General features: G+C 44.1%; 2 protein-coding genes across 3 annotated transcripts in view; both read right to left on the bottom strand.

Annotated features, from left to right (window-relative positions):
- Positions 1–1,442: 1,442 nt before the first annotated feature.
- On the bottom strand, positions 1,443–6,336 carry LOC146643078 (secretagogin-like). Its single transcript, XM_085396457.1, has 11 exons — positions 6,185–6,336; positions 5,396–5,466; positions 5,005–5,100; positions 4,784–4,873; positions 3,672–3,728; positions 3,392–3,469; positions 3,254–3,309; positions 2,701–2,746; positions 2,498–2,557; positions 2,212–2,280; positions 1,443–1,961 (listed from the first exon to the last, which is right to left on the bottom strand). The coding sequence occupies exons 1-11, from the start codon at positions 6,252–6,254 to the stop codon at positions 1,836–1,838; spliced, it is 819 nt and encodes a 272-aa protein (XP_085252583.1). The 5' UTR covers positions 6,255–6,336; the 3' UTR covers positions 1,443–1,835.
- A 170-nt stretch (positions 6,337–6,506) lies between these two features.
- carmil1 (capping protein regulator and myosin 1 linker 1) overlaps positions 6,507–23,306 on the bottom strand; it is a 31,570-nt gene continuing 14,770 nt past the window's right edge. The window contains exons 5-38 of one of the 2 annotated variants that reach the window (XM_085396456.1): positions 23,173–23,294; positions 22,057–22,154; positions 21,896–21,966; positions 21,525–21,598; positions 21,163–21,238; positions 20,904–20,992; positions 20,623–20,717; positions 19,984–20,070; positions 19,786–19,889; positions 19,614–19,691; positions 19,447–19,523; positions 18,533–18,637; positions 18,174–18,243; positions 17,973–18,054; positions 17,780–17,879; positions 17,640–17,694; positions 17,368–17,540; positions 17,093–17,161; positions 16,906–16,999; positions 16,735–16,833; positions 16,183–16,311; positions 15,949–16,071; positions 15,676–15,851; positions 15,432–15,519; positions 15,181–15,333; positions 14,457–14,523; positions 13,731–13,975; positions 13,501–13,616; positions 12,104–12,623; positions 11,807–11,849; positions 11,478–11,663; positions 11,234–11,371; positions 9,175–9,330; positions 6,507–8,863 (exon numbers count right to left, since the gene is read on the bottom strand). In XM_085396456.1, the coding sequence (XP_085252582.1) occupies positions 8,751–8,863; positions 9,175–9,330; positions 11,234–11,371; positions 11,478–11,663; positions 11,807–11,849; positions 12,104–12,623; positions 13,501–13,616; positions 13,731–13,975; positions 14,457–14,523; positions 15,181–15,333; positions 15,432–15,519; positions 15,676–15,851; positions 15,949–16,071; positions 16,183–16,311; positions 16,735–16,833; positions 16,906–16,999; positions 17,093–17,161; positions 17,368–17,540; positions 17,640–17,694; positions 17,780–17,879; positions 17,973–18,054; positions 18,174–18,243; positions 18,533–18,637; positions 19,447–19,523; positions 19,614–19,691; positions 19,786–19,889; positions 19,984–20,070; positions 20,623–20,717; positions 20,904–20,992; positions 21,163–21,238; positions 21,525–21,598; positions 21,896–21,966; positions 22,057–22,154; positions 23,173–23,294 (4,071 nt within the window). In that variant the 3' untranslated portion in view covers positions 6,507–8,750. Of the gene's footprint in view, positions 8,864–9,174; positions 9,334–11,233; positions 11,372–11,477; positions 11,664–11,806; positions 11,850–12,103; positions 12,624–13,500; positions 13,617–13,730; positions 13,976–14,456; positions 14,524–15,180; positions 15,334–15,431; positions 15,520–15,675; positions 15,852–15,948; positions 16,072–16,182; positions 16,312–16,734; positions 16,834–16,905; positions 17,000–17,092; positions 17,162–17,367; positions 17,541–17,639; positions 17,695–17,779; positions 17,880–17,972; positions 18,055–18,173; positions 18,244–18,532; positions 18,638–19,446; positions 19,524–19,613; positions 19,692–19,785; positions 19,890–19,983; positions 20,071–20,622; positions 20,718–20,903; positions 20,993–21,162; positions 21,239–21,524; positions 21,599–21,895; positions 21,967–22,056; positions 22,155–23,172; positions 23,295–23,306 lie in introns of both variants that reach the window. The other variant, XM_085396455.1, reaches the window with a different exon arrangement.

The following is a 23,306-nucleotide window of genomic DNA, read 5'->3' as shown; positions in this document are numbered from 1 at the left end:
CTTCTCTGGTGTCCTGGATTGTTGCTTACCTGACAGGAAGACCACAATATGTACGTCTCCCACAGTGTGTGTCTGACAAGGTGATCAGCAACACAGGGGCACCACAGGGGACTGTCCTCTCCCCCTTCCTCTTCACCCTCTACACCACAGACTTCAGCCACTGCACAGAGACCTGCCATCTTCAGAAGTTTTCTGATGACTCTGCGGTGGTTGGATGCATCAGCAGGGATGATGAGACAGAGTACCGGGCTGTGGTCGACTCCTTTGTCACGTGGTGTGAGCAGAATCATCTGCAGCTCAACGTGGCAAAAACCAAGGAACTGATCGTGGACTTCAGGAAGACCAGGAAACACTTGACCCCTGTTTCAATCCAGGGGGTCAGTGTTGACATTGTGGAGGACTATAAATACCTTGGAGTACACATTGACAATAAACTGGACTGGGCTAAAAACACCACAGCACTTTACAGGAAGGGCCAGAGTCGTCTCTATTTTTTGAGGCGACTGAGGTCCTTCAACATCTGCTGGACAATGCTCAGGATTTTGTATGAGTCTGTTGTGGTCAGTGCGATCCTTTATGCTGCTGCATGCTGGGGGACTCAAAAAACTGATCCGCAAGGCCAGTAATGTTGTAGGAATGGAGCAGGACTCTCCTAAGGTGGTGTCGGAGAGGTGGATGCTGTCCAAGATAAAGACAATGTTGGATAATTCTTCCCACCCACTCCATGACATGTTGGTCAGTCACAGGAGCTCGTTCAGTGAGAGACTGAGATTACCGAAAAGCACCACTGAACGACACAGGAAGTCATTCCTGCCTGTGGCTCCCTGTACAACTCATCCACTTAACACACTGTTTACTGCAACAACTACAGCCTTCTTGCACATGTTCTTCTTTCTTATTCAGTTTCTGATGGGTGCAGAGGGATTTATTATAAACAAATAAACCTTAAACCTGTCTGGGGTAAAGCAGACACAACACGGCATCATGGTTCACTGAGCTCATTTTATGTGAACAAGTTCTGGTAGATGTGGAGATTTGTTAGGGTAAATGAAGCCAAATATAATAGGAGAAAAGATGTCCTGGGTATGTAGAAGTTTTTAAAATTGTTTCACAGTACAGGCCTCTAAGACTTTATACTAACTCAGCGTAAGAGGCACATCCTCTGATTAGTTTCAGGATAGAAGGCTTTAATATAAACTTAAATCTAGAGCATCAGTTTGGAGGGACAGCATATGAAAGGTATATTTTCAAAGTAATAAACAGGACTGTTTCCTGTTATGTGATATTTAATAATCTAAGGTGGTCCTTGTTGCCAGATTGATGTTTTTCAGTAAAAAGACTTCAGGAGTCCTGCCGGTCGTCTGTGACTCCTGTGGTTTATGTTCAGAAAGACACTACTGACAAAACGTAAATCATTTTTATTAAATCTCTTCTATCTTTGCTACTTTCACAGTAATGTCATGCAAACAGTGATTTAGTCACATTACGCAGAATCAGCATGCGTTGGAAAAAGCAACATTATAATAATTCAAAGCAGATAGATATGTTTTACTTATCTACAGTAGAGTAATGTCATTATGGCAAGATCCACATTTAATGCAAAATATTTTCAAATAAAGAAAGATATTTACAGTTATGGAAATATGACCCAGTTAATAAAAACACAACACCATTTATCAACATGCCTGCAAAAACTGGGATCAGACGAGAAACCACAGGTGAAGAAAGAAAAGGGACGAGTTAAGACAATCAGCAGGATACAAAGAAGACGGCAAGTAAAAGAGATCAGCAGAGGAAGGAAGGATATACACTTCTTTGAATGTTTCCAGGGTCAGTTAGCTGAGCTTAAGGCCGAGGCAGAGAGCCAGCTCATTCTTTTGGATCTTTCCGTCTCCATTGATGTCACAGTGACCCATCAGGGCTTTCCTGAACTTATCCAGGTCTGTCCCACTGATGCTGGGCTGCAGAAAGAATTTATAGCTGTGAAAGTCTTAGTGGATTTAAATGCTTCAAATAAAAGTCTCTACAGGTTATTAAAACAAAGAAAGGTTTATTTAAAGAAAGTACCAACCCTACTCTGTAAGGGTTTTTTTAATGTTACAGAATAACTGCATTTTTGTGAGTGATATCAAAAATCATACAACAACAGAAACATTTAAACAGCACTAAACAAAAACACTGCTGTCGGGATCGTAAGAGTAAGAGTTATACCTTCACCAGCTCCATCATATCTTTGACAAATCCATCCACCTCAGGGCCCTCCAGTGCACCCGTCTTACTCTACACACACGTGGCATAATATTATTTTATCATCAAGAATAACTGCGTGTCAGAACTTCAAAGGTTTTCTTTCTCTATTCACATTTTTAAAGCTACATGAAAAATGTGCTTTGCGTGAACCAGTCCTGCTCTCTGGTTGTACTATTTACAAAACAACAAAAGAATTCAAGCCCAATGAGAAAGAGATGATTATTAAAGTGGGCAAAATTCCACTTACAACATCATAGTGAGCGAATATCTTCTCAAAGTCCCTCTTTCTGTCTTCCTGACTGCAAGCCTGAGAGCAGAATGTTGCACTGAATATGAATAAATGAACATCCAAACTGAGTATGGAAGGTTAAATATGATTCAGTCACAGTGGCTTTGTTGTTAGGTGCAGTTTATCCACTTTACACTACAAGTCAGCATCTTCACACTTACATCCATCTTAAACTTCAGCAGGAAATTTTCTTTTAAGGCCAAAATTCTGGAGAAAAGAAACAGATTTTTGTCAAATAGAAATATGATAGAATCCAATAAATATTTTCAATCCCTCAAAGGCTTTTGTGAGTGATTCTATCGGGATGCAAGGACAAAAAAAGAAAATATTTTAAAGCAGAACAATAGAAAATGAAAACAAAATAGAAAAACATGTAAAAACATCATAAAGAGACTCAAAACCGTGACAAGCAAGGTCACAAAAACAAAAGAACACAGAGAGGCCGATCGATCAAAACAAAGAAAATGACCGATAAAGTGACAGGGGTGCCACCAAGGGGGGGCAGGGGCCATCCCCCCCAAAATGTGCTGGCCCCCTCAGTGCTGCTTATACAGTTTTTGTCATCTGTAGTGTGTCATGTAGTATGTCCCTCACGATTTCCCATCCTCACCCCCTCCCCTGTGTCACCCCCATGAAAAAGTACTGCAGGCGTTGCTGCAAAAAGGGTGTAAAAACACTCGTTGGTGCCAGAAAGTGAAACAATTCGAACAGTACCTGGCCAGGTCATTGAGATCCAGTCTGCCATCTTTGTTTTTGTCAAACATTTTCATCTAGAGGGGGAAAAAAAACCCCGTCAGAGTGAAGATGAGCCAAACTTGTTGCCCCCCAAATCCCAACCTCACTGCCCGTTACCATGGTGTCAGTGTACTCCTCCAATTTTTTGGGGGTGATGGTCTTCCCATGTTGGAGGAACAAGTCTTGAAGAAACCCCTGAAGAAAGACACAAGAAAGACGTGTCTGCCACAGAGAAACTCCACCAAATGTGCTTTTTCATTTTAATTAAGCCCCAATAACGATCTAATCTGGGTTCACACAATAAGCAAATCGCTGATTTTTGGGGATCTGAAATCATTTCACCACCTCCGAAAGCTGTGTCTGCTTTTAAGATATTTCCTCAGATTTGAACAGTCACCTTGAGTTCAACAGCTGAGATGTAGCCACTGCTGTCTGTGTCATAGTTTCTCCAAATCTGCAAAAAGAAAAAAAGGAATAATCCTAAAAATAAACCATTAACATGAAATTACAGTTCGTCTTTGTGCCGAAGGTTGAGCCACACCGACAACAGTCTAACCTACAGGTCTCCCCTTCAAGGTCCTTTCCTTGTTCAGCTTTGGACCTCTTCCAGCACGTTGCACTTTTTAGATCATTCAGTGGATGCACAGTGGATCTCTACAAGTGTGTGAAACTTCACGTAAATGTTGTGGAAGATGGCAAAGTCACAGGAAGCCAAATGTGAACAGTAGGGCAGATGGTGAGCAAACATCATGCTGGTGGGCCCAGAACTTTCCATCGATGGTTTCCAACTCTCTTGGTGAGGAATTTTCCTCATTTTCCTATTTAAGGAAAGATGGTTAGCTGGAGGTGAAGCAGAGAACGGGAGGAGGATGGTGTCAGCGAGAAGCCTGCTGAAACTAAGTTTAAAGTAACTGAAGCAATGTCCAAGGAGGAAACCAGAGAAGGTGGAGCTTCCCGACGTGTTTTTACCAAAGTGTCCATGGTTAAAAATAAAGAAAGAAATCCAGGTTCTCCTCTGTTACGACTCAAAAGCTGCAACATAAATATGGAGACTAATACCAGAATTTCACAAAGAAGAGGTTTTAATTTAAATTACATAATAAGCCTCCCTCAGGTGTGCCTTTATCCACACCTCACCAACTGCTGCCAACAGCTGAACACTCTCGCCCTACAAAGAGATTAGGGGCTGCAGAGCGGTGTCATTCGTAATGATTGATAAGACAGGGAATATTGATTGTCTATTAAATTAAAAGGTTAACGCCTTTACAGTTTCATTTAGTATTTTGTTTTATTTGCATGCATTATCTATGTAATTATAATTCTGAGCATTTTGTGACTCATGGTGTTTCAGAAATGTGCACATAAATACCAAAAGGAAACAAAACTGTTGATATTGATTAATCTCTGATTTGTGAAATGCTCTTCCACACTGTTACTCATTAAATACCCATCCTCCTCCTCCTCCTCCATTCCTCATCGCTCCATTATTTGTTGACCTTTGACCCTCACCCTCATAAACTCCACACTGTTGTCCAGCGGCGTCTCTCTGCGGAACAGAAGCAGGAAGTTCTCCTCCTCTGGCAGCATCAGTGTGGCCAGCTGAAAAGGTGACAGAAGAATCTGTTGTTGAGTCTAATTTCTTCTTCTTTTTTGTAATGTATGTCTTTTTTGTACAGGAGTGAATATGCTTGTTGGTTGCTGACAGAACACATCGAAGGCTGACCTCGTACCTCTTGGATCTGCAGACGTCCGTCAGCCCTGATGTCACACGCAGGCATGAACTTCTCTTTCAGCCTTCTGATTTTGTCCTCAGTTATCTCCTCCTTCTGAAAACAGCATGGACGTCAGTCTGCAGCTAATGAGTTTTGGGCATTTCTGGGTCCTGTTTACTTATTATTATTTAACCTCTGGGAGTTACAGTGAAGTTTTCGAGGCCTTTAAATGTGACAGCTGACCCAGAAAAATCCAAATGCTACCAAAAAGTTACCATAGTTGTTTTAATCGTGTCTGACTTTTACAGTGCAAATGTTAAAAAAAATACAAACTGTAGTTCAGAACCTCGTTTGGCCAACAGGAAACGATTCGCTCATCGTTAACCGTTCTCACACGTGGATCTCTTACCTTCATCCCGAGTTTGTGCAACGTGTGTTTAAAGAAGGCCTCCAGCTCACTGGCTTCGATGTAGCCGTCGTCTAAGACAGAAACAAAATGATGGTTTTTCTGTCACTTACTCTCGAGTAGAACTGCTTATGTGACACTGATACAGTTTCACTTCTTTCTTCCAGCTAAACTGGTTCAGTTCTTCTGCACGAGCCGTTTTCAGAGAGCGGAATCATAACAGGATTTACTGCGACGGTTACAATCTTTCCAAACAATGTAGTTTGTTTAAAATTAATTGTTATAATTCAGATAAAAACTGAGTTTCCTCTTAAAGTCACAAAGTTGAAGCTGGAACTGAAGAAAGTCTCAACAGCTTGATTAAACCCTGCACTGTTCACACGTATCATCATCATCTCACACATTCACTTCCATCAGCTACAAATCACAATCACAACAATTTATTAGTTTATTTTTGTATTTGATTGTAGTTTAGTTTTACTTTTATTTGAATTCCATCATTATTTTCTGCTTAAGGACTTTTGCATTTCTTCGTGTCCTGTTCCATTTTATTGATTACTGTACATTATTAAGCTATTATTTTATTTAATTATTGGTCTGTTTGTTAAGCTGCTGTAACATGATCGTCCCAACTCACTGGTTTCATATCACGTCAAGTTTTGCACTTTGTATTTAGAAGCAGTAGCAAACTCAAATCAATTATACAGTTTGTATGCCAGATATCTTTTTAATACGTTCATATATCTATATATATTAGTAATTTAAGGTCCATTAAAAAGCTCGCCTTCTTACCATTTATGTCAAAATGTTGCCAGATCTGTAAGAATCCTGCAGCGTCCAGTCTGTCCAGTGTGCTGTCCATGGTGCTTTAGACCAGTCTACAGGCAGGAAACAAACGTGCCCGACGTCCTCACAGAGAGACAAAGACGCTCTGTCCCCCTGAAATAAAATCTGCTCAGGCGTCGCCTGAAATCAGCCAAATGAGCATAAAGACTTGGTGGTCTGTATATATGAAGGGAGGGGTGAGCGAGAGTGCCCAACAGACATGCGTGTAAAGAGAGCGAGAGAGAGACACAAGTAAAATAATATTTATTGGTATAAACATTCAAATACAGAAATATCTGACCGTGCGCTGTCACATTTACAGCAAATCTATAAAAACAGATAAAAAAGAAAAGAAACCCATCACCAAGGATTTTAAATCACATGACACAAACCCCTCTTAGTCTGTAATCAGTGTCGGCTCATATTTACAGGATACATCGGTGAGGGCAGCAGTACATGATGAACAGAAATCACTTTGTTTGTTTAAACACTGAACTTTATGGACTCGTGATAGCAGAAGAGTAACAGATGGTGACATTTACCAAAGGCAGTTTGATGTTTCGGATACACGCACTGCTTATTTTCATTTAGATAGAACCAATTAAATATTACAGGACAGTTCACCTCCAAATCAAATGTGCTATTCTTTCCGAGAGATCAGCTGCAGAGATGTGAACTCACCTCGGGGTGCTCTAAGGGCCAAACAGTACCTTTGAATAGCTCAGCAGTGATGCGTCTTTCCAGACATCATGACCGGCTCGTTATAAAAACCCTCCACGAGCCGTGGAAAGAGCAGCTTCACATGGGAACGGTTACCATAGCTCTACCAGCCCAGAGAAGCACGCAGACAGCCAACATTACAGCTCTGCTCAAGAGGACTCGTCAGCGTTTACATCCCGTAACAGGAATCACGTCCCAACATGGGTACGTGCTCGTTTCCCCGAGCAGACTGTTGGATGGTTGTAGTTTGGTAGAAAGAAAATAGTTCCCACATGAAACTGCTCACAGCAAAGTTTGTGGACTTCATGAGAAACAGGGGCGTGACTTCAGCAAAGAGGTTTTCAGGTGTATTTTCAGGTGCTTCAAGAACTACTGTGCACTTCATGATCAAGAAAAACTAAATAAGAAAAAGCGGGGAACCCACGCCGACACAATCCAGAAATACAGGGTGGGGGAAAACATGCAAACGTGAGTTTGGGGTGAACTGTTGCTTTAAATTTTGCATCTCAAATCTTAATATTACCATCCTCCTTGTTGGCTTACTTTTGCCTGACTTTGAGCAAATAAATAAAAGGAGCACGAGCTGTTCTGTCTCCACCTGCTGAGGTTTATTTGCTGTGTTCACATCACGTAAAATGAGCGTAGCAGCTGTTTTTCTGGGTTCAAACCCACTGTTCAACTGGGCTGAAGGCCAAGCTGTGGATGAAATGAGGCGTCTGTATCATTTCCCTCCGCGGTGACTGGAAGGCTCTAATTGGAGGTTTGCAGTCGGAAGTGGACGTGGACGAAAGCAGCATTTACAGTCCACTCGACATAAACGCAGCATCGTCTCACTGCTCCTCTGACGCTCCGTTTATGTCGCTAAAATGTTACATCTCGATCTTGATTAAAAAATAAAAATAAATAATAATAATGATAATCTGATGGTGCTCTAATTAAATACACCGCATCGTTTCTGGCTTAACAATCGTTCCTACTCTGTGTTTTATCCTGGGAACATCTGGAATCATCTCAGCCTGCTGGCTGGTCGTGGACATTAACCTTATATTTAATGCTGCTTTATGACATTAGAGCTGGAGTCTAGGACTTTTACACATAAATCAACATCTGTTACATTTGGCACAAGCTAATACGTTGCTTATATAAAGCATCCCCAACCTTCAGTCACTGCTTTTAATGTTCCAGGCCGGAGTTCAGTTTGTTCCTTTTCTGCTGCAAGTCCATGGAGTGGACTCGCTCTCAAACACGCGTGTCTTTGAGGAAACATCACTGTCACAATGTGCAGATTGATTTATGATTTATCTCGCTATCAGAACGGAGCGACAGAGAATTCAGAACAGAATTTTTTGACTAGTTTGTTGCTCTTCTAATGAGTTTGAGAATTTTCCAGCTGCTTTGAATTTGCTGATTTAAAGATAATAAAGAAAGATTTTTAGACTTTGACCGTCTTACAGTCGCACAAAAACAACAAGTCAGACTCATTTTCCTCAGTGCTTTGGACTAAGTGAGCTTTTTATTGCTGAGTATGTTCATCTAAGCAGCCACAGATAAAACCCATCCTCCTGCTCTTCATGGTCCTATTAGAGCTTTGGACAGAAACAGTGGTGGGGTTGTTTTGATGTGCACGTTGTTTTGACAGCTGGGACTAATCCAAGGTCGGGAAAGTCCCACTGATAACAGCATGACAAAGTGCAGCATCCACTGCACGTACAAAGAAAAATATTTACACGTGTGTCTTTGTCCGTATGAACGGGATCGGCCTCCTTAAAGGTGGCCGAGCAGGATTTAGGTGACTGCAAACACCTTACAGGTGTCAGACTGATGTCGTGTCATCACTGGACTCGTCCTCTGATTTGCTGTTAGACTTGAGATCGGCCTCTTCATCAGCTGGACTCGGAGGTGCGTCAGACAGAGATGGAGGCCTCACTGCAGAGAGTGATAAAGATAATCATACTGATGCACTCTAACACCACCTCAAGCCTGTGGAATACAGTCTGTATACTTTACTATGAGGTTTGCTTGTTTTTATAAAAAGAGGATGTGATTATTATTCATACAGTACTAGACCCAATCAGCAGGGAGGATGCTGCGAGCTGCTGTGGCCTGAGGTTTTGCAGATTACTCGTGATGCTCTGGGCATTCAAAACATCTTTGCAGAGACAGAATACAGCAGATCATCCTCCTGACTGATCCATCGAGCACCAACATGCAGTGATTGTAAGTGTGACTGGTTGTACCGTAGGCAGGGAGGGATTTGGTGCGCTCTCGGTTGTCCTCGCTTGCAGCTGAAAGGTTGACTGTCCTCTTCAGAGATGACGACCGCTGGCTGCCCGCGCCAGACGCTGCGCCTTCGACGGATCCATCAAACACATCGCCGTCTGTGGAACTCTCACCTTCTGGAAGAGAAGGACACACTGTCCGTAAAGACCGACACGAATTTGAAGCTGAAAACTCTCAGCGGCTTCATTTGATTTCCCAGCGTGGACTTGGACAGCAGATATGAACTACCGATGACTGATTAGGAACCGGTTTGAATGCAAAGGTAAGTGTTGGAAGTCAGAAAGGTACTATCCTACAGGATGAAGACGGTATCAAAGAAACTAATGAAAATTAAGGAAATAAATAAAGTGCAGTTCCTCTAATGGCCACTTGAAGGTGCGGCTCCATCCCCAAAGCCTCTTCTGTTAAAATGCAAAGTTTGTTTACAGCTTGATGCAAAAAGTGTCTCAATAATCTTTCCAATATAACTTCATAGTGGATGATTTTAAAAAAGCTTTTTTATTATTGAGTAAATTTTAAAGCAGTTTAGCATAACTGCCGCAGGCCGTTTGATTGACAGGCGTCCCGACCTCCACTGGACCTCTGCTCTGTGTTTGCTGGTGTCGGTGCCTTTTAAGACATCTTCTGAGAATAATATTGGACAAATTACACATCTTATTGTACGAACAGATCAGTCTTTCCTTAAGTTTTCGTGAATATATAATTGGTATAATATTTGTGTGCTAATGTGCAGGGTTGCATGTATCTGCACCCATTAAACACGTGGATGCAAACTGATGATTAAACTTTTTAGCATTAGCTGATGAGCTCTGATAGTTTAGATTCCAAAGAAGAGGATTGTGGTGATCCTAAAGCTAGTGGGTGTAAGTTTGCTTTAAAAATAAAATATTGAACGAGGTTAAAACAACAACTCTGCGGTTCACACTGAGATATTCTGCAACGCTTCATCAGCTGAAACACACTCACTCTGAAGAGTGCAATAAACTGTCCTGGAAACGTACAAATGACCTTTTCTTCTCGTCTCTTTGACTTTAAAGTCAAAGAGATGTGATTTTAAAATCACATCTTTTTACACAACAATTAAAAAAAGAAGAGAAGTCGTCTTTTTTTCTTATCGCGCAGCTGAGTCGCTGTTTTAAGGAAAAACACTGAGTCCCTGTGAGCGTTAATTACACAACTAAAGCATTAAACTACCAAATCCCCCGCACAGTGACATTTGGACGTATCAAGTACAGGCTGGGATTGAACGCATCTGCTTTAAGTGTGACAGACCATCGCTTCAGACGTAACATGTGTGGCGTGTGGAGGCGTCAAACACGGCCCTGGAAGCCTCCATTAAACATGCAGGAACCTGGTAAATTAAGTGTTTTGCTTTGCCAGAGCGGCGAGTCGTGCAGCCTTCATCGCAGGGAAGCGTCTCAGCAGCCGTGGCTGTCTGACATCGTCTGAGTGACCATCTGTGCCGAATTTAAACCACCTTATCAATAAAAAAATAAGTAATAAATAAATAATACCTGAACTATAATGTTTATAGACTGAGATTGATGCCTTTTAATAAAGATTGATTATCTTAAATTGTTTATTGAAAGGTTTTACATATATGAGTCTTGTGTGACGCCTCATTTCTTTACATTTTACCAGGATAATGAAAAATAAGTGCTGCGATTTATTGAAACATCTGATCCATGCAAAGGAAACCAAGATGTGCTGCTTCAATCATGCTCTGGGGAGGCCGATCCATGACCCATAGTGGTTTTACTGCACTGGTATCGTATGTGGGATCATTGTTCTGCTGAAAAATGTGCAGACGGTACTGCACGGTGGACCAAAGTATGACGGCACTTTTCTGTCCATCGGTCTCATCAGCTGTGACGAGATCATCCAGGACTGGACCGAAAATGACGGTGTCCAATGAAAAACAATGAAAACAAGTATAAGGAGGTCCGGTGGCTTGAAAGAAAAATATAAAGAAATCAGAGTGACTCAAGACTTTTGCACAGTGCTGTAGGTACTAACCCTTCTGAGGAGAGAGAGCTTCTGCAGGGTTGCTGCTGGTACTCGCTCGCTCCTGTTCTGATGGTGCCCTCTTCAGGCGAGGAGCAGGAAGTGGTGCTTTGGGAGACAAGCTGCCCGTTGGAGCACTGCCACATTCATCTGACACACAGAGGAATCAACCAGTCAGACACTTGGTCTGGTTTTAAATGGGAACTGCATATATTTTTCAGCTTCAAAGTGGTGGCTTCGCACTCTCCCTGCTTACCAGAGACGTAGGTGCTGCTTGGTCGGCGGCTAGCTGGGCTGAGGGGTCCAGAGGTGCAGGCTACCAGGGGTGCTTTGGTAGCCTGGGGTGGTTTGGGGGTGACACCAGATGGCTTAGCCCTGGGTGATGGCTCTGGTTTAGATTCATCAGTGTCTGCTGGCACGGCGGGATGGACTTCTGACTTGGCTGCAGGAAGACGATTGACAGCACCGTCAGCACAGAGCCAGCACGCTTGAAACATCACATTTTTCATGGCATTTCAAATTTCATGTGGAGCCCCGCCTTTCATGTTCAGCCTCATCTGAAGGTAAGATGATAAAGACACAAACCTTTGTCACCGTCCACCTTGTCCTGTGCGTGAGCTGCCTCCGTCTGAAACCAGAGAAAGACGTTTTTATATTCAGTCACTGAGTGCGCTCCTACTGGCCTTTTCATTAGGAACATCTGCAGCTCGGCTTACGTCGCTGCATCGTTCTGACGAGTTCTGACGATAAATCTACTTTACTACTGTAGCTGCACTCAGCAGTAATGTGGTACTGGTCTGTTCCTATTATTTTGTCCACCCCATGAACATTCATGTCTTATATTTTGGATAATGATGCATCCAAACTTTAAACTCCACCTACTTTCTTCCCAGCCATTCTCTCCTGCCTGGCCTTCATCTCAGCCATCAGGTCCATTCTCATCATAGGAACTCCGATGTGACGGGGTTTATGGGGGTTTCCCTTCTTCTCCACTTTCTCCAGATGCTCTGTCTTCTCCAGGTTCTCCTTACTCTCCACGTTCTTCTTTTCTTTCTCCTCCTCTGCAGGTTCGGTGGCAGCTGGAGACGCCTCAATCTCAGAATCTGTGTGGTTCGAAGAGTGAGACCTGTGGGGTTCCTGCTCGGGCTCCGGCACAATGGGACAGATTTTCACAGGTGATGTGGGAGATGCCGGTGTCGTCTCCCAAGTCACTGGACACGGGGAAAGGGGTGCAGCTGTGGCAGAAGAGGCAGCTTGAGGTGGGGTGATGGCGGCAGATCCATGGCTCTTCTCTGAACGGGATGTTCGTTTGATGAGATTAAAGAAACCACTCTTCCTGGATTCACGTTTTTTATCCGATCCTTCCTGAGTGCTGGTGGACGAACCTTTCCCAGAGGGAATTCTGGAGATGATCAAAATGAGAAAATCTAAATTTATTCAGTCTCAAAAGTGAATTTGATGCCAAACATGTTCAAATTATAAGAAAACCTTAACCAACATGACCAACTGAATTTGGGAAATGATCACTTTAATCTCACAAAAAAAAGGGAAAACAATGTTTACGTCTCTTTGACTTCTCGACATGGAGCTGAACAGCTGTAGGACTGGAAAATATCCAATCCTACAGCTGTTTAGCACCAGATGAGGACGAGGTGGAGGAAATCCAACCAATACATGCATCTGCCACTATCCAAAACTCAAGAGGACAAATCCCAGCTGGTCACATGCAGGTCTCTAACATCCGCAAAACGTCCTCCAGCCTGTATTTAGCCTACAGTCAAAGGTAAATGCACGGTAGGCTTTACACCATCTGGCTAACAATAATAATAATAATGGATTGGATTTATATAGCGCTTTTCGAGGCCCTCAAAGCGCTTTACAATTCCACTGTTCATTCACTCTCACATTCACACACTGGTGGAGGCAGCTACAGTTGTAGCCACAGCTGCCCTGGGGCAGACTGACAGAAGCCAGGCTGCTAAATCACGCCCCTCTGGCCATCACCAGTAGGCGGTAGGTGAAGTGTCTTGCTCAAGGACACAACGACCATGGCAGACAGAGCTGGGGATCGAACCGGCAACCTTCCGGTTACAAGATGAGCTTCCCAACCCCCTGAGCCTCGGTCGCCAAGCTAAATACAAAGATGTGCATATTTGTACTTTAGCAAACTGCTGTTTTCAGGTAACGTAATGAACTGTTACTATTGTAATAAGTTACTTTTAAAAGTAAGATTACTTAAAGAGTGAAAATATGTAAAACAGTTTTGGCACGATGCTCACTTGAAGCCGAGTTTAATGACTTTCTTGGAGAAGAAGTCATCCAAGCCCTCGTCCAGCTTTCCCATGATGCTGTTCGGCTCTGCTTCCTGTGGCGCCGAGCCGCCCGTGGCCTCCCGCTGAAAGAGACAAACAGAGCTCAATTATTTGATGATGAGTTTACACTAAAAGGACTCACAAAACAAATCCCAAACATCCATCCCAGGGTCGATTTGGGGATGTTAGAGACCTACGTGTGGCCGAGCGGGTTTCGTCCTCTTGGGTTTTGGCCGGAATTTGGTGTGATGTTCCAGAGTTTTGTGCTCCATGGGCGGCAGCTCGGCCAGCGGGGCAGATTTTGCGTCCTGTGGAGTCGGGGGAGGGGGGAGGTCTTCGTAGTACGCTGATGTTCTGTCCAGCTGTGAAGGAGAAGGAAGAGGAGGGTCCTCGACGTGGATAGGTATCTCTTCCAGAGCTTTGTCGAGGTCAAACTCCAACTCTGACAGGCAAAGACAGAAGGAAGCAAAGCCTCATGGGAATTTCAAAAAGACAAGTCAAGATCGAACAAGTCAAATACCACCGCAGCAGGTCCTCACGCTAAGATGTTGTGTTATATTTTGTCCCATGATACTGGATACACAAGACATGAAACAACTAGAAGACAGATTGTAAACTTATGAAAATACAGTTCAAATCTGTGTCCTTCTTCACTTCTGCCAGGCTGATTCTGGTCCGCGAGCCTGATGTTTGACACCCCTGGTCTAAAGCCTTATAAGGAGCTGTATTATATTTTATTTTGAAGAGTTTCTACATGCTTAGACGTCAGTCTCATCAGTGACTAACAGTAATGAGTAGATTTGTTTATCTAGTTCACTTTTCCCCGTCTGGATGAAATGCTTGCCGACTGTCTCCATACTGTTTATTTCCCACCTCCTCCAGGTTCAAAGGGTCACCGGCGCCTGACTCAACATGTTACTTACCAAACGCCACAGACACGGGCCTCAGCATCCTGACCAGAATGCTCTTCCTCTTGGACTTGGGTATCATCTAAACAGCAAAGTATTTTTGTTAATCATTATTTTTTTTATTGTCACACAAATACGTGAAACTCTCACGAGTACAGCCATAAAAACAAACACAGCAGATTTGGGCTTAGCTGTTAACCCATCAAGGTGACCTCCTAGCGCAGCGCTAACACCGCTCCCAGGTCTCTGCTGTACTCACACACATCTGTGGAAGTCTCACTCTTCGAGGTGAATTCTCCTCCTCCATGTTGTAGATGTAAGAAGTTTAGACCCAGAGCAGAAAATGATCTCCTGCCTCTGTCTTCAAGTTTGTATGTTTGAAATTCAATTCAGTTTTATTTATAAAGCTCCAAATCACAACAACAGTCGCTTCAAGGTGCTTTATATTGTAAGGTAGACCCTAAAATAATGGATACAGAGAAAAGACCCCCTGTGAATAAGCACTTTGGTGACAGTGGGAAGGAAAAACTCCCTTTTAACAGGAAGAAACCTCCAGCAGAACCAGGCTCAGGGAGGGGCGGGGGGAGGGGCTCAGGGAGGGGCGGGGCCCAAGGAGATCACTTTGAACGGATTAACAGACCTGTTTTCTTTAAATCCTGCTTCATGTGGCAAGCTTGTGCTCTGTTACTGATGACTTTGAAACATTCGTAGCACATCATTCATACTAGTGTTTTCCTACCATGGAGTCCATATCGTCCAGGTCATTTCCCCGATCTTGGTTCTGATCCTGGTCGTAGCTCTCTGGCTGCAGAACTGTCTCATCTAAGACTTCCATCTCCAAATGGGGCTTGTGATGCACCAGAGGTTGGTCCTTTCTGATCAGATGGTCAGCCTGAAAACAGCCAGAGAAAGATAACGAGGGATAACCAGGAAGACCTCGACGAGGAGAAAAAGAAAGGTGGTGGAGGTGAAGGTGAAGAGGACACCAACCAGAGTGTGCTGTGATCTGGACAGAGACTCCAGGATCTCATCCACGATACGATCAGAGAGAAACGAGGCAACGGCGAGTTTCACTTCACTGTCACACACGGGCGACATAAGACACGTGTTACACATGTGCCCAGGATATTAAGATCAAAAGGTATTAAAAGATTTTACAATTTTAAAAAAGTGTGTGTGCTGAGGATCAGAAGCTCTTTAAGTGTTTTTAAGGAACCTCGTTTGCATTTCAGACCTGATCTTATTGATGATGTCGACCCCGGACTGCTCCAGCAGCGTGGTGGTGGCAAAGCTGCGAGGAATGGTCATCCTCCCCGCACCGGCCTTCAGCAGCTCCTGGCGAAGGCTGCTCTTCTTCATCACATTAGGACACAGGGCCTCTGCAGCCTCCACCATGGACCTCAGCATCGTCTGAGGTGAGCGAGTTAGAGTTTAAGGCTCGACTTGCTTTCCCGTCACACAGCCGAGATTAGAGCCACGTTTCAGGGGTAAAAATGGCCGTTCTTACCTGCAGCTGGTCGTCCATCACTGCAGCTATCTCTCCAGCCATCGACTCCAGTTTATCCTGAATAGCTCCGACACACGTACCTGTGGAGCCTGCACTCTTCAGGTGGTACAGGTTGGGAAGCAGCTGCGATAAAAAGTAAAGGATATGAGTGAGGAGCATCTGGGTCGGTCTCCATGCCGCACACAGGCTGTGCTGTTAGTGTTGGTGGATCTGAGGTGAGCTGCACGTTCTTACGGTTTTGGAGTTTCTGGCATCCCTCATGAGGTTCTCGGCCACCTTCATGTCCTCCTGAACGGCGCTGGTCTCTGTGAACCTCAGAGAGTTCAGATGATCCTGCACCCTCACACACATCATGTCCATCATCTGCATCACAGAGGTCAAAGGTCAGACAACACTGCACGCGATATTTTGAATACTTTAATTATTTAAAGTCCCTTTGATCTGTACAATTAAATAAAAGTCAGTACAGAGTAGAGATGGCACGATACCGATTCTGATATCATAAATTTGGATATCTGCCGATACCGATATGAATCCGATATGGCGTATTTTGTAATCAATAAAACTGTTAAGTCAAATTGTTGAATGTGTCATTGTGTTTCTTAAACTTGTAAAGTCTGAGTTCAAGCAGTAGGATCAAAGCCATTCCTTTGATCCTGACCACCTCTGCAGCCGCTCTGTGCTGGGGGAGGTTTTATTGTAGATACATCCTCTCTGACAGATCTGTTTCTTAAACACACAACAGTTGTTGCAAAAGACCAAGAGAGAAATCTGTGCTGCGCCTGCCTGCTGTGTGGTGGTGGTGACGATTCCCTGCTGCAGTCTGTACGCCTGCTCCTGCAGGTATTTACGCGTCTCGTGGTTCCTCAGCAGGTACTGCTCCATCTGCACGAGGAAACACACGGTGAGATCACACAGAAATGATCTTTACACGACCAAAACAGAGAAAACCAAAACCTTGAACAAGGCGTCCTCCGTCTTCTCTGGATTTGCCTTCAGCGCCTGAGCAGCATCCATGATGGGAACAGGCATGAAACGGATGGTGTAGTTCCTGATGGGGAAAAACCACATTTGATTCACTCACACAACACCAAAGCCGGGGCTGGGCTTTAAAGCTGGCAGCTGTGCCTTCCTGGACACTCACTTCTCCAAAGCGGCAGCGACATCCTGCAGCCCCTGCGGGCTCAGGTTGTTCCTGTCCCACACTAACGTCCTGCAGATACAAAACAAATATAAAAACTAATCAGCCAAAAAAGGAAAATAACTCTTTTAGTATCCTCTATGAGAAACTTTTAGAAATGAAAAGATTGTCAGGATGTTTTTGAGATTCCCACGCTCATCGCTGTAGGACATTAAAATCCTCTTCAACTTCTTGATGTTCACCACAACACGAGTTAAAGATGAAACACCTGAGCTCACCTGAGCTTAGTGTTGATCTGCAGGGCTTTGGCCAGAATCTTAGCCCCCATGTCTCCCATGGAGTTTCCACTGATGTCCAGTTTGGTCAGAGAGGTGTTGCTGCCCAGAGCGTTGAGGACGATGGAGAGGTCGGCCTTGAGTTTGGAATCAGCCAGGGACAGCGAGGTCAGCGGCTGCAAACGGGGACGCAACGGACACATTTTGAGTGTTTAAAATCAAAACAGGATGAATTTAAAGCCTTAAACACGAATTTAGTGTTTAAAGTTTCTTACGGATTCCTCTTCTTGAATCATATGAACCAGATTGTCCAGGACCTGAGCCACATTCCTGTAGGAAACGTTACCAGGTGAGTAATTGTGCCGCAGTGAAACAAAGAGTGCAAACCCATGTTTGTGGCTTGTCTGTCACCCACTTGGTCTTGATGTTGTTAAAGTTTTTGCCCAGTGAAAGATGCCTGATGGAGCGGTTCTTGGCCAGCCACACGAGCAGGGTGGTCAGATCCATATCCAGGCCTGCGTGAGGCAGCACGGAAACATGAATGAACCAAGATCACAGTCAAAGCAAGTACAGGAGCAGCTTTAATACTAAAAGTAAAATTTCCACACCATTGTCAGAAATATCCAGACTGGTAATGTTGGGAATCTCAGCAATACAACCCTCCAGGATCTGGGAGCCTCCAGAACGCAGCTGGAGCAGAAGACAGTCGCTGTAAACACTTTTCCAATACTTCCAGTTTACTTTATCTGTGTAGAACAAATCACAACAACATGTAGTCTCCACACTCACGCAGCGTGCTGCAGTCTTACCTCACAGCAGCTGAGGTCCAGAGACACGTCGCTGAGGTTCGGGTTGCAGCCGAGTCCCAACAGCAAAGATCTGCAGAGACACAAATGAATCAGCGAGTGTGACTTACAGACATCAGTGTCACTTTTTCCAGGTTATCCTTCCTTTTATTAACATCTGTCTCTGTGTGAACAGCAACACATCCCTGAGGTTTCCAGAAATCAGCTAAACGTTATACTGAAAACACTAACAGGAGACCTGTTACGCTCAAACATGACCAAAGCGACTGAAGCACTTACTTCAGCGTCAAACCGCTTCAGAGACGAATTTGCTTTCATGTGAAACGTGTACAGAATATGTGTCGTTTAAATCACAGTCTTACTTCAGAGCCTCCAGAGGCAGCTTGGTTCCTGACAGACTGACGGACGTCAGAGCCTGAGCAGAGCTGAAGAACTGCTTAAAGGACGGAGGGATATCTTTACACTTCCTGTGAGGACACGTGCATCAACACATCGATAAATGTCAAGTGACAAAACAACTGTTGGATAAGATTTGCTGAAGGAGAAATCAAAAGAGAAATGAATGCATCATTTGTGATCAGATTGGATATCTGCAGAGACATCACACTAAGGTGCATCATGACCGTCTTCTACCACTGCTCCATTGAAAGTGTGCTGACATATTGCATCGGTGTGTGGTTCTCCAGCTGCACCACAGCACACAGAAAGGCACTCCAGAGGGTCATCAACATGGCCCAAAAAATCATTGGACATCCTCTTCCCTCCCTGAAGGACCTGTACAGCACTCGCTGTCTCAAGAGGGCACGCAGCATCCTACGGGACTGCACACACCCAGGACACCGGGTGTTTAAGCTGCTGCCGTCTGGCAGGAGGTTCAGGCTGCTGAGGTCCCGAACAAATAGACTCAAGGACAGCTTTTACAACAGGGCAATAGCCCTGATCAATGTAAATAGCTGACCTGACTGGATACCTCCCTGGACTTTTAGGGGGAGGTAACAATGTTTAAAACGATAACAATAATATTTATATTTATAACAAGGTGCAATAATAATTAATGTGCAATAATAACAGTGTGCAATACACATACACTTATTCTTCTTTTTTATACTAAGTTAATATACTGTGTTGTGTTGTTTGTTACGTTGTGATGTGTCATATCGTGTCGTGTTGTGTTATATGTAGTGCCGACGTAGGACAGTTTTTCCAATTTCATTGTACTACTGTACTATGTATGACTGTGCAATGACAATAAAGAGTTATCTTATTAACATCTGACCTGTGAGAAAAGACTGTTTTTGACATGTTGAGGACAGAAAGGTGCTTCAAAGATCCTCTGAGCAGGGACGAACACACCTAAGCACAATAACAAACGATGAAGAAAAACATAATCAGAACGCGATGGAACCACAGAGCCCGACTTTTTAGTTTTAAAGTTGTTCCGACCTGCTCCAGACAGCAGTCGCTATTGGACAGATCGAGGGTTTCCAGGACGTTTGAGTGACTCAGGAAGCTGTGAAGGTTCTGTGAAGACAAAAAACACAAACTGTGACTGTAGCTCGAGTGTTGCCCAGCCTGGCGTTTGATACGAGATGCGGTGGCGAGGATGACTGCATACCGGGAGGTCGTCCCCTCGGAGGGAGTTTCCCGACAGATCGAGGTGTGTGAGGGTGGAGGCCACAATCGGGTTGGCGCAGAGAGCCTGACAGAGGCTGTTTACGCCTGAAAATGATGACAACAACGCACACTTAAAAAAAAAAAAAAGGTAAGAATTCACAAAATAGGACGTCTTCTCAGTGTCCCTGTGTTTGTTCACCTTTAGGAGACATGGAAGTCCTGGAGAGGTTCACGTGCTTTAGACCCATGGGCAGTTTGGCAAACTGAGCGCTCAGAGCTGCAACACCTGCAGGAAACAAACATCAGTATTTGAAGTCGTTAGACCAGGGATGTCCAACTCCAGGCCTCGAGGGCCGGTGCCCTGCAGGTTTTAGATCTCACCCTGGGTCAACACACCTGAATCAAATGATCAGTTCATTACCAGGCCTCTGGAGAACGTCAAGACATGTTGAGGAGGTAATTTAGTCATTTGAATCAGCTGTGTTGCATCAAGGACACATCTAAAACCTGCAGGACACCGGCCCTCGAGGCCTGGAGTTCGACACCTGTGCGTTAGACTTTAAAGTGCTAAAGAAATGACCACCAGAGGGCGCCTGACTGCAGCTGGAAGCCCCGTAGGGAGACTGCTAACAGAACTCTGAACAAATGTTTAACAGATGAAAAAAAATTAAACATAATGAGAAGTGAAATTAATGCCAGTTCTCATCCGGGACAATAACAAATGAAGTAATGCTCTACGAGAACATCGCCTCTTTTGTATTCCTGGGATGTTTAAGGGCATGCTGATACGTCACGGCCTGTAGTGTGTGTGTGTCTGTGTGTGTACACATTTTTTAACCTTTGTCCTCCAGCGAGTTGTTGCTCAGATTGAGTGTTTGAAGTGTGGAGGCGGGGTTGTGTGCCAAAGCGCCGGCCAGTTTCTGAGCAAAATCACTGCAGGAGAAGAAGAGCGAGCAGGCTTAGCAAGATTTTGTTAACAGAGTCTCAACACGAGCAACAACAATGCAGATCGGTCAGTCGGGGTCTCTTTTTATTCTTTACTGACAAATGTGGAGAATATGGAAGAACGGAAAATGAGCACAAATCACATGTGCCTGGCTCTCTTATTTGACCTCTGACCTTTTGAGCCCAGCATTGTCCAGCACCAGCTCCTCCAGCCGGCTCGATCGAGCCACCACTCTCAAAATCTGGTCGCACACATCTGTCGGCTGAAACAGACAAAACAGACTCGGGTCTTAAACTGAATCCCAGTCACATAAAAATAAATAAAGAATTTTTATTATATAGCGAAGGATTTTTAACATTATGATAAAAACACAGGAGGCCATGTGTGGATGTTTTATGTCACAGGTAAAGCGGGATTTGTGCAGGATGTTACCAGTTTGTAGTCTTTGGTGGAGAGCTTAGTGAACCACTGGTTGTACTCCAGAACTGTAATGATTGGAATCAAATCCCTGAAAGGACAAAAATGTGCCTTCATTACCTTCACTTATTCCACACAGTGACACAGAAAAAAGGACATCAAACACTGCTGCTGACGTTGACCTGAAAGTTTACACCTCATTCACCCAGCACAATGAAAAATGTGATGCCAAGAGTCCTTTTGAAGCGTCAACAACAAAACAGCTGAATCTGTAACTAAATGCGTTGATACTGCACATAAAAAATGAAGATCAAACTGGTCCCCCCATATTCAAAGTCACTCTCGATACATAATGAGGTGTTGAGTGGTTTCAGTACTTGTTGTCCAGATGAACAAAGTCCTGCAGGTTGAGCTCTTTGGTGTCCTGAGTGAGATAGATGGTGTCCACATCCTGGTGACAACAAGAAAAGACGTGAGGCTGAGAGGAAAGAAACCACAAACTTAAAAAAAGAGCAGAAACACGCAGCTCCAGCAGATGTGACAAGAATCTGAGTTATTGCTTCAACATGGCTGTGACATCACAGTAAAAACATCTGGAGAGAAGCAGGCGAAGAAAAAAAGATGGAAAAGGTATCAGTGAAAAACAGAAAGCGGCAGATAAGAAAAGAAGCTGATGACTACAGACGAAAGAGAGGAAACAAAGTTCATCAGATTAAAAAGAGTAATGATTCCAGCGAGCAGCACCGACCCACTGGACTTCCTCTCTGTACGGCTGGCGGAGGTAATCACACACACACCAGTACTGATGGGAGAAGCCGCCTGCAAAGAATCACATGACAGCAGCGAATAAGCACAGACACTTTAAACATGTGAATTGGTGTAACTGGGAAGTGAGTGATGATGATGTACCGCACGGTCCCAGGTCAGCTGACGCCTGCTCGTCCCAGATGGCCTGCAGGGCTGCCAGCCTGTCCGGGGGATTCAAGTTTAACTTCCTCATCATCTTCCTTCCTTACAGAGAGAGGAAGGGACAAAAGAGGAGAAAGCAGGACAACAAAACAGGATCATTTCATATTCATTTCCACACTTCTTAAAAATCATTTCAAAAGCTTCACAAAACTCCCAAAGCAACAACTGAAACTAAAGACAGGAAACAAGAAAAAAGACAAGCTCGACTTTATTAGCTAATAAAAAGAAACGAGGACTAAACTCACATTTTCATAACTAATGACGAGATTTGTTTAGCAGTCAACTAGACTGAAAACATACATTTGGTTTCATCTGGGTGCAAAGGCCACAAACGTCTGATTTCTATGAACTGAATTACTGTGAACATGAAGTGGTCACCATGGATGCGACCATCATCACAGAGACTTTCTGTAACATCCTGAAAATGAAACCACGTTGAAGGATTGCTGTAGAGGATTTGCACACACTGCAAAGATCCACTGTGGGATCTAAAACTAACAGCCGTGCTAAAAATGCTTCAGAGGTGCATAAGAAGATGACCTTAAACTTAAGATCTGCACAATTTGGACCTGCTCAGGCTCTTGATTCTCACACACGTTCAGATTAAACATGGTCAAAGAGACGAATAATGAGGCCGACACGTGTATCAGTCATGACAGTGATCTGAAAGCGTCAGACTGCTTCAAACGTGCACCGTGCAGCCGATTACAGGAACGACACTCTAGCAGAGTCCAGAAAAGTCTCCTGAAGATTTGTTTCATACTTATATTTTAATTCCTCTGCATCCACAAATGCGTCCCTCCAGCAAACACAATGACCTCCAACAGATGTCAAACCCTTAAAGGTGCCGTGCTGTTAAAGATGCTTCTCCTGTTAAATGAGCTTTTTCCTGTTTTAAGTATCACATGGAAACTAATTGTTCATCATCATTCTAAACTTTACTGAATAAACTGAACACTGAAAACTTTATTTCACACTTAAAGGGTCTTTCCAACCCTCTGTCAGGTTCTGGTTCTGTCTAACAGTGCCAGCGGCTGCTGGCTGTGTGGTACCTACACCGGTACGCCTGCCGGGCAGATCCGGTGCAGACAGCTGCCAATGTGAGCGATCACCTTGTCCACTTCCTCTGCAGAGCCCAGCCGGAGGCTCCACGAGCCGTGCTCATGCTCCAACACCAGCTGCAGGGGGCG

This window comes from Rhamphochromis longiceps, linkage group LG22, assembly GCF_057381845.1.
Source record: "Rhamphochromis longiceps isolate RC_006_pf linkage group LG22, R_longiceps_female_GT1.1, whole genome shotgun sequence".
Taxonomy (NCBI): Eukaryota; Metazoa; Chordata; class Actinopteri; order Cichliformes; family Cichlidae; genus Rhamphochromis; species Rhamphochromis longiceps.
Note: the sequence above shows the minus strand (reverse complement) of the source record. Positions and strands in the feature narration are given on the sequence as shown.